The sequence below is a fragment of the Pyrgilauda ruficollis genome, unplaced genomic scaffold (assembly GCF_017590135.1).
Source record: "Pyrgilauda ruficollis isolate IOZ18807 unplaced genomic scaffold, ASM1759013v1 scaffold74, whole genome shotgun sequence".
Lineage (NCBI taxonomy): Eukaryota > Metazoa > Chordata > Aves > Passeriformes > Passeridae > Pyrgilauda > Pyrgilauda ruficollis.
In genome coordinates, this window is record NW_024529266.1 from 3,803,447 (window position 1) to 3,813,484 (window position 10,038).

The 10,038-nt window shown below is 44.4% G+C and overlaps 1 protein-coding gene across 1 annotated transcript; it reads left to right on the top strand.

Annotated features, from left to right (window-relative positions):
- Window positions 1–7,691: 7,691 nt before the first annotated feature.
- LOC121363619 (acrosin-like) lies at window positions 7,692–9,701 on the top strand. Its single transcript, XM_041486081.1, is given in 5 exon segments — window positions 7,692–7,837; window positions 8,170–8,435; window positions 8,725–8,870; window positions 9,347–9,574; window positions 9,576–9,701. Coding segments are annotated over 4 exon segments (756 nt in total). The 5' UTR covers window positions 7,692–7,837; window positions 8,170–8,179.
- The last annotated feature ends 337 nt before the right edge of the window (window positions 9,702–10,038 follow it).

Consider the following 10,038-nt stretch of genomic DNA (forward strand, 5'->3'; position numbering starts at 1 on the left):
CTATTTTGTCACAGCACTAAATCATTACTGAAGTTATATAAAGCTTTTGTCTTTTGCTCTTTGTCACACATCCTAAATAGAATTTTGACTTATATAAGTAACCACTGCTAATACAAAATAAAATAAACTATAACTGTAAAAATAGGTCAGAAACTTGTTCTTCTACAGTACGTGTGCTTTATTTCCTGTCCTACAAGAGCTGACCACCATTGTAAAATACAGTGGCGTATTTTAGTCAAAATAATTTCTTACCTAGAAAAATTGAAAGTTCATCTTCTTTTGCAATGATAGGACAGAGAATACTAATTTCTCTTTCCTCTTACCACTCAGACAACTTCAACAAATCAGGAAATCACAGGAAATTAAAGTTTGTCTTTAATGTGAAACATAATTCTTCACAACAGAAGTTTCATCCTTAAATAACACTCAGCAAGATGGTCCTATACTTAGTTTTCTCTTCCAAGAGATATTTCTATAATATATTGAAAAGGTCTGTAAGTAGAAAAAAGGGATAACTCGGGTATTACGGGGAGACAAATTGACTGAGATTTCAAAATGCTAAGATAAAGAATCCCAGAGCTGGAGACAGGTGAAAGAACTGCTGCTTAACAATTGCCTACTCCAAAATGGAGGCCTTCTCAGCAGATAGTTTGAGTGAGTTATTAGAAGTCTGCCATTTTCTTAACTCTTATAACTGATGCAGAGTCTCTGGTACCTTTTTTAATATTAAAAATGTTACTATTAGCTGTTAAACTAAATACAAATCCACATATGTCAATTTTCTTTTAATGTATGTACTATTATAAATTCTTGACAGTTCTAATTTAAAAGATTAATAAAAGGCAATTATCAACACAAATTAACAGAAGTGTATTTCAGAATTTATTGATAAACATCGCCCCTCTTGCAGAAACATACCATAAAATCAGCACTCACGCATGAACATGTTAGTTTCAAGAATCACTGATATAACTGATGCATATTTTACACATCTATCAAAGACTGTTCTATTCAGGCAAGAAACAATAACTTTTTTTGTCCAGAAATTAATCACTCAGAGAAAATAAAGAGTGGGTTTCTTTGGCTTAGAGGTTGCTTTGTTTATTATAAGATAAACACATTTTAGTGTCTTCTTCTGCAATGCTCATTTGGGTAAATTGAGCTAAGACAGTATGGAAATACTTGAAAACTAAATGAAGTATAGAAAGCAAAATTACTTAATAGAGGTTGTCCCCTAGAAAAAACTTAGGAGTGGTCAGCCAGCAAATGGAATCTTTTCACATAATTTTTCATTCCTTAATCACATATCATAATCCTAATCTACCATTGCTCACAAACTTGTTTTTAAGTAAAGCATATTTAATGTAAAGTCTTGTATCACATTGCTCCAAGTTAATCCATTAATAGTTAATATCTAGCTACAGAAAAAGGGTGACACAAGGTGATGTGTGATTTTTTTAAAGAAGCAACAATTTAATTATATTATAACTGCTTTTATAGAGCAATTAATTTCTGGTCTTAAACAGAAAAAGAATCTCAGCTGAGAAATCAAAGCCAAACATGTACTTCATTCAGGATGTAAACATGTGTTGCAGTCCTAGGGACTACTCTGTTCTCTAATTGAAAGCCAGAGAGTCAGAGAGCCAGAATGGCCGTGCTACAGTCAAAGACAGGCTGAAATTTATTTTAAAAAATGAGAGTTTTCTCTTATGCATTTATAGTATCAAAAGCAGTTGAGTGCAGAAGGTCACATCAGTTATCTGATGGTCTTTCCAGATTTCTGGCCAGGTTTTAGGGTCTCCATGCAACAGCAGCTGGTATTGCTACTTAAACTACTTAGCCTAAAGATAGCCAGTATTGGTTGTTTTTTTTCCCCAGAGTGGTAAGAAAGACTTTTTTCCCACATTCTTCCTAACTAGGTCCCCCATAGGTTTTTACCCGTAAGAAAGATGAATACTGGTGGGTGCTAAATTCAAGTGACAAAAAAATAAAAAAGGATCCTTACATATTAAAAAGGGTTGTTTCATTATACAGAAACCTGCTCATTTGGCTCCCTTCTCTTTCCCTTTCATTTGTAGATGGCAAGAGGAAAATCAAGGTCAAGTCACTTGTTTTAGAAACAATGAGGGAAGCTAGCTGCACATTAGGAAGACAGTTGGTCACAGTGGCACCCTCACCCAGCTCAGAGACAACACAAAGCTGGGTGGGAGTGTTGATCTGCCGGAGGCCAATGGTGTGAGCTCCAACAAGGCCAGTGCTGGCTCCTGCCCTTGGGTCACAGCAACCCCAGGCAGTGCCACAGGCTGGGGCAGAGTGGCTGCAAAGCTGCCCACAGGAAAAGGACCTGGGGGTGCTGCTGACAGCAGCTGGACATGAGCCAGCAGTGCCCAGGTGGCCAAGAAGGCCAATGGCATCCTGGCCTGCACCAGCAATGGTGTGGCCAGCAGGAGCAGGGCAGGGATTGTCCCCTGTACTCAGCATTGGGGAAGCCACACCTCAAATCCTGTGCTCAATTTTGGGCCTCTCAGTACAAGCAAGGCATTGAGGTGCAGGAGTGTGTCCAGAGAAGAGCAATAAACCTGTAAAGGGTTCTGAATACAAGTCTCATGAGGAGCAGCTGAGGGAGCAAGGGGTATTTAGGTAGAGAAAAGGAGAGGAGGCTTGGGGGACCTTATCACTTTCTACAACTGCCTGAAATGAGGCTGTAGCCAGGTGGGGGTCAGTCTCTTCTCCCAGGTAACAGGTGACTGCACGAGAGAAAATAAGCTCAAGTTCTCATCGGGAAGTTTTGATTGGATATTAAGAAAAATTTATTCACAGAAAAAGTGACCAAACATTGGAACAGGCTGTCCAGGAGAGTGGCTGAGTTACCATTCCTGGAAGGATTTAAAATTCATATAGATGGGACGCATAGGGATATGGTTTAGTGGTAGACTTGGCTGTGCCTGGTTCACGATTGGACATGATGATCTTAAAGGTATTTTCCAGTCTAAACAAATTGTGATTCTCTGATTCCTAATGTGTTCATATCTCTAGGCATCTGTTATTAACAGCAAAACCAGGAATATTACATACAGTAGTTAGCTTTTCCCAGCAGCTCTGTTCACACTTGTGGAGTTAATTCCTGGCTCTTTATTCAACAGCCACTGTGCTCTGTTAAACAAGGAGGGTACTGTAGCTGTAGGATCTGGGGAAGAGAGTGAGAGAGGGAGAGGGAAAAACAAGAAATTAGATCCCAGACATACAAACTTACCACAATAGGTTGTCAAAAACACTCATCCACAGTTGCACTGTACAGGCTGCACAGGTTGATCCTATAAAAATATTTTTGGTATCTAGAAACATATAAAGTGTTCGGAGAAAAATAGGTTTTTTCTGTGTTTCAACCAAATCCAGGTACCCTAACTGTAAATGACACCTGTAAATGCCAGGTGAAGTGTGGCTAAACAATTCTTTCCCTTTCTTCTGCCTTCCAAAAGGCCAAATTTCAGCCTTCCTACCTTTCCACAGACACACTATACAGCACTGAGGTGTCATTATTCCCTAGAGTGGACATGTGGAGACATTTCACACTATGCCTCTGAAAGAACAGACACACCAAGCAGAAAATAGGAAGAAGGGCTGAGGCACTCTTAAACTACTTTTGTAATCTTGAGCTTTTCAGAATTGGGAGTGGACCTTGTATAAATCAAAACAGGGATGAGTGCAACTCTTTTACAGGTCTGTTATTTTTATTGATATCAAATAAGAAAATAAAGGTCAACCTATACCAAAAGAATGAGGAAAACCAAAATTTCGGTACTATCAATATGCAAATGTGCATTTGATCTATATTCTAAGTACTTTCCAGTATGAAATCTGAACTGAAAATATACATGCTTGAAGTAATCTTCTTCCTGCACATTACTCACTTATCAATTAATTGAAAAGTTGCATAGGTATCTTTACTTCCAGGTAACATAAAGGGGATGGAAAGGGGAAACAGCAAGGAAGCTCTTTCCTTGTCACAGAAGTGTGGTCTAGATACAAAACCATGGTCAAGCCTTCTAACTTTTCAAGAAGCACTTAAAAAAGGGTAACTTTGAATGTTTGTCCTCATTGTTATATCATCACCCAAATCCTAAACTAAAACAACTTTTTTCAAAGTGGATAAATTCATCTAGACCTTTCGTCAATATTCCTTAATAGTAATAAATTCTGCATTACTAGTCCTATGCTAATTGCATAAAGGGAAGATGTCCAGATGGCTGTGTCTTAAAGACATCTCAGAAGACGTCCTTAAGGAAAGAACTTAAATGAGCACAACAAAGAATATCAAGTGACACCAGTAACTCAAGTGATCTTTTACCCCTGTCCATATGTTTGCTATACTGTACTAGCACTGACCACCACTAAGCCATGTTTTTGTGGTTTTTAAATACATACAAGGATGGCTACTCAATCCCTTCCCTGGGTAGCCTGTTCCAAAGCTTGACAAGCCTTTTGGTAAAGAAATTTTCCTAACCTAGACCTTGCCTGGAGCAACCTGAGGGCTGGCTCTTTGGTCCTACTGCTTGTTACCTGGGAGACCAACCCCCACTTCACTACAGCCTCCTTTCAGGGTGTTGAATAGAGCAGTAGGGTCTCCCCTGATTCCTTTTGTCCAGGGTAACCAACACAGTTTGCACTTGCTCAGGACCAAACTGTGCTGTGGATCACTCACCCCTCACACACATAGCACTGACAGCTACAGAGTCCGGGGTAGGAATCAGAGAGAGGAAGATGTCTTGTTGATTTGAGGTGCAGACCTTTCTGCAAATAACTTTAAAATTGAAAGACGGGTTCACAAAAGGCATACTCTTATGCTTGCCAGTTCAGTTCAGTCAAGCAAGGCAAATAAGGTACATTAAACCACTTTTTTTTTTTTATACTTACTGGAGATTAATGAATACACAAATACAATTTTTTAATGCAAAACTCCTTTTTTGTCAATTTTGAAACATTATGGTATACTTCCAACTCTTCTTTTCAGAATATGTGATTTTCACATATTTTGATCTCCAATTGATCATTTCCTTACTTCAGTTTGGTATTTTCTTGTAAACTGAAGTACTCACTTTTTTCCCCCATCTTTTTATCTTCTCTATTGTTCCCCTTTTCTATTTGCTTTCATGCCTTCCTGTCTCTCATGTCAGAATAGATACACAGAACATTGTGTGAGTATCATTTACAAGAGCAAAATATAGGCTCTTCCAGAAACATTAAAGAAGAAAACTTTCAACCCTTAGAGCTACAGAAATTTCATCCCAAAATGAGATTTTTTTAAACAATCCTCATGTTTAAATATATTCCATTCAAATATTTTCCTCCAAAACCTTTCCAAGCAGATGTTTGAGAACCATGTAGTGCTTGCATAAAGAATCAAATTATGGCAGAAGGCTTAGCGAAGGATTACAAAGAGTGGGCTTAGGGTGCTTTGCATGTATGTGGTGCCTCAACAGAATTTGCATCTCAGACTGGAATCAAAATGGCCCAGTGGAACTGCCTGGGTAGACTTTCTGGAGCAGTCACACCTGGGCCATCAGGATCTCTTTGAAGCAAAATCATAAAGTTGCACCTGTCTAAGCCACCTGCTTTGGAATGATCTCCTGGAGCAGGGTTGTACTTTCCAAAACTCAAGCCCACTTGGGAAAATGTTACCCTCTTCTTTAAGGTAAACCAGCAGAAAAATGATTCACCCAAGAATGGACAGTGCCCACTAGGGTTCAAATTTATTTGTCCCTGACTTACTTTCACAAGTTGCCTTAACAGTAATTTCACTTACTGGTAAAAATCAAAACAACAGACCTCCTCTTGCCTTCTGTTTGAGCTTACCTAACATCAACTAGATGCCGTGAAGTATTTCTTGCCAGGCTGAAGTCTCCTTTAGTACCAAGCTTCTGTTCCTGATCTTTTCCCTTCTCCCTGAGAAGTTAGCCAAACCGGGTTTCTCATCATTAGGCCCTTTTGACCACCTCTCTGTTGCGTTCTCATGGCTTTTCTCTGCAACCTTGCATTGGGTTTAAGTGGCAAAGTCTTGTAAAGTGAGGCAGGGTAGAACAGCACAGGTGGCTTCTGTGAAAAGACACCAGAAGAGAGACACTGTTTATCCCCTCCAGGGACCTAGCTCTGCTCAGCAGCTTCAATAGATGTGGCTGGCTTCTGCTTTTCTGCTATGACTGTCCTGCACTCCAGCAGGTGAACAAGGCTGCAGCAGCCAGACTGGTGAGATGAGACTGGTATGGGATTTACCAAAGCCATGGAGATTGGCGTGTGGGGCTGAGAGTAGGGCCATCCTTCCCTCTCTACTTCAAACAGAATGTCCTTGGCTACACATCTCAGATGCCGAAACTGTCCTTGTCAGTGTGGGCCCAGAACAGCAACAGAAGCCACAAACAGCAAGGACATGGAGTCTGTCAGGTAGTGTTACTGTAGCTGGCATGGCCAACATGGACTGTTCTGCATCTGTGTTTCACTGTGCTTTGTGTAGGAGCGTTGACACTGCTTGGGAGCACTTGGTTTATTGGGCTTGCACTTGGGCTTGCACTTTGTTGCTTACCCACCACAGCTGTAACTGGATTGGATCCTCAGCACCCAAACACATGCATACTGCTCTCGAATATTTTTTGGAAGGACCTGTTGGCAAACTGATGCAGAGAGCAAGGTGTCAGTGAACTTTCCAAAGATGCTGTGATGCCCCATGAGGTATATTCCTGTGAGCTTTTAACAGTCAGTGCTGGAAGCCAAAGGCTGCTGCCTGCCACAAGGCCTGCACACCCTCATCCAACCAGCAGAGCATTCACTGGAGCCTGTCAGGAATGTACAGTCCCAGCTTCTGCCTCCCTTCCTGCTTGGAACTTTCATGTGTGGAGAGCCACTGGCACAGGCCATCTAAAGAAGCCTTTCTATCCCTGGAAGTATTTGAGGCCAGGTGGGATAGGGTTTCAAGCATCCTGCTCTAGAGTAAGGTATTCAGGCAGGGAAGTTGAAACTAGATAATCTTTAGAGTCCCTTCCAACCCAAAGAAGTCTATGACTCTATGACTCTATGCTGCCCCTCCACTGTCCACCCAATAAAGCCACTGTGCCCAAAACACTGAACCAGCTGCTCTGTGACATCAGCCCTGGGGCCAAAGGTACTGCAGTAGTTGGTGGCTGCACTGAATGAGCCCTCACTCCTTGCAGTTGATGCATGCCACAGGAAGTGATGAATTTGCTATGCCTCCTTGTCCTACTGGCCATGTGTAGGTCTGTGCTCAGCACATGGGACACCTGTGGGTAAGTGGCCTCAGGCTCTTGAAGGTAGTTTGGACAACATTTGAGGGGTGTTCCCCATCCCCTCTGGCCACACCACAGTTTTGTTACCCCCATGCAGGAGCTTCAATTCCTTGACAGTACCCAAGCTGCAGCACAACTTGTCTATGGAGGCTTAAGCAGAAACAGGGGTGGACAGACACCTGTCCCATGGGATTCCCTGGCTCTGCTGTCCATGCAAACAATGCCATGTGGGGAGGGAAGTTGGCTGACCTTCAACCTGAGCAGCAGCAAGCCATCAAGCAATGACTTTCTGTTTACAGAGGGACCTGTGGTCTCTGGCCCATGTCTGCTTCCTATGGGCCCATGGCTTATGACTATGACCCCATGGCTCCAGACTATGGCGAACTGCACATCATTGAAGGCACAGCTGTCCAACCAGGAGCCTGGGCTGGGATTGTCAGCATCCAGGATCCCTGGGAACCAGGCACAGGGCATATCTGTGGAGGGTCCCTCATCAGCACAGAGTGGGTCCTCACAGCTGCCCACTGCTTCATCAATGCCAGGTAGGGAGCAGCAGGGAATGGGTGTATCTACACTACACCAACAGGTACCGTGTCGGCAGCACCATGGGCTACTGCCATTCTGTGTCCCTGCAGTATGCCCAATGCCTGTGCACTGCAGACCCCAACTGAGAGACTACTCAAGAGAACACTCTGTGCTCTTGCCACTGCTTCCTATAAGCCTCTAGGTTAACATTCTCAGAGCTCAAGTCATGCTAGGGCAGTCATACACACTGCTTTCTTATCTGACTTGCAAAGCAGAGGACAGGGAACTCCTGTGCTGCTGCAGCACATGGCTCTGCTCCCTCTCATCTCTTTCTCCATGTCCTTCTTAGGAACACCAACATGTGGCATGTGGTGGCTGGGGCTACCCGTTTGACTCAGCTGGGCCCTGAGGTGCAAGTGCGCCAGATTAAGCAGCTACGCGTTCATGAACACTATATTCCTGGTGAGGAGAGGAACAACATTGCCTTGCTGAAATTGGACCAGCCTGTCATGTGCAGCCACTACGTACAGCTGGGCTGTGTGCCTGACACCACACTGAAAGTGTCAGAGCTGGAAGCCTGTTACATTGCTGGCTGGGGTACTACCACTACAAGAGGTGGGTTCCCAAAAGGGACAAATGCCCTGAAAGCAAACTTGGCACATAAGGGAGATGGGTTGGGCTTCCCAACAGCAGAGGCCAAAGCCAGAGTCAGGCTGCCAGATGTCTGCCTCCTGGAGAAGTAGTCCTGGACCACTTCCCAAAGCCAGACAAAAAGGGGAAAGCAGAGCAACATGGTATTTGCCTAGGGAACCCCAGGGAAGCCCTAGGGCAGGGCTTCACCCCCCAACAAGGGAGGAGAATGGCCAAGGAACTGCTGTATGTTCATTTTCTTCTGTGCTCACAGCTCAAAGACCAAGTGACATCCTACAGGAGGCCAAGGTCCACCTCATTGATGTCCAGCTCTGTAACAGCAGCCTCTGGAGCACAGAGGCCATCCACACTCAATATCTGTGTGCTGGTTACTCAGTGGGTGGCATCGACCCCTGCCAGGTAGGAGCGTGAGACAAGCCACTCAGCCCCCAGCAGCACAGGCAGCCTGAGCAGCACCACCCCAACACAGTCCAGGGCCTGCTTTGCCTGGCCAGTCACCCTCCCAGCCCCAGCTGCCCTCCGTTAGGGCTTCCTTCCTCTTCCCGATTTGCAGGTCCTTTCCCAGTGCCCCCATTGTTCCAGAGGCATTACACCCAGAAAACACATCTAGTGCTCTTGGCAGTCCAGAGGTCCACATGCCAGCCCTGGAACATCCATCCTGCACATCCAGGATTACTGTGCAGAGACAAGAGACAGCCCTACTGTACAAGCCCCTGACCTGCTCCCAGACAAGGTTCTGGAGACTCCAGCACCTGAGCTGAGACTTTCTCTACCAGGAATACAGCTCTGTCAAGGGCTGTGAGAGAGAAGGAGACAGCTCTAGCGCTGACAGCAGCTACCTAATATTACCTTATTCCTCTCTTGCTCCACTGCAGGGTGACAGCGGTGGTCCTCTGGTGTGCAAAGATAACAATGCTGCCTTCTTCTGGCTTGTTGGTGTGGCCAGCTGGGGGAAAGGCTGTGCAACAGCAAACCAGCCTACAGTCTACACCTCTGTTCAGCACTTCTCTGACTGGATTCTGGTCCAGATAGACCCGCAGCCAGACAGAAGGGCATCAGGACATTCTATGACTGCCCTAACCCCCCCCTCAGAAGCCAAGGCCAATACCAACACCATCGGACAGGTTTAGCTCCTGCCCATTTTCACTCCAGAAGCTGGTGGAATTTTTTACTCAGGTGAAGGAGTTCTTTCAGGTACTAAGGAGAAAACTGGCTAGAGAAGGAGGATGAACAGGATCCAGTGCAGGCTGCAGTAGACCATGACCATTTTCTTCTGGGGCAATGCCTGGTGATCCAAAGGCAGGCTCAGTGTCTAAGGCCTGCCCTATCCTGCTCATGCTTCTCCTCTGTGTGCACGCAAATCCTGAATCTGACTTAGTTGTGGAAATAAAGTTGCCTGTTTTCACTGCTAACGGTGTTTTCAGTCCCATTCAGTCTCCCATGCCAGGCAAGGATTTCCACACCTGGTACATGCAAAATTAGGCTGAGGACAGACACCATGCTCAACAGAAAGAAGTCAGTCCAAAGAACTGAAACTCTGCTTGGTCAGAGAGGAGGGCAAGGGTGC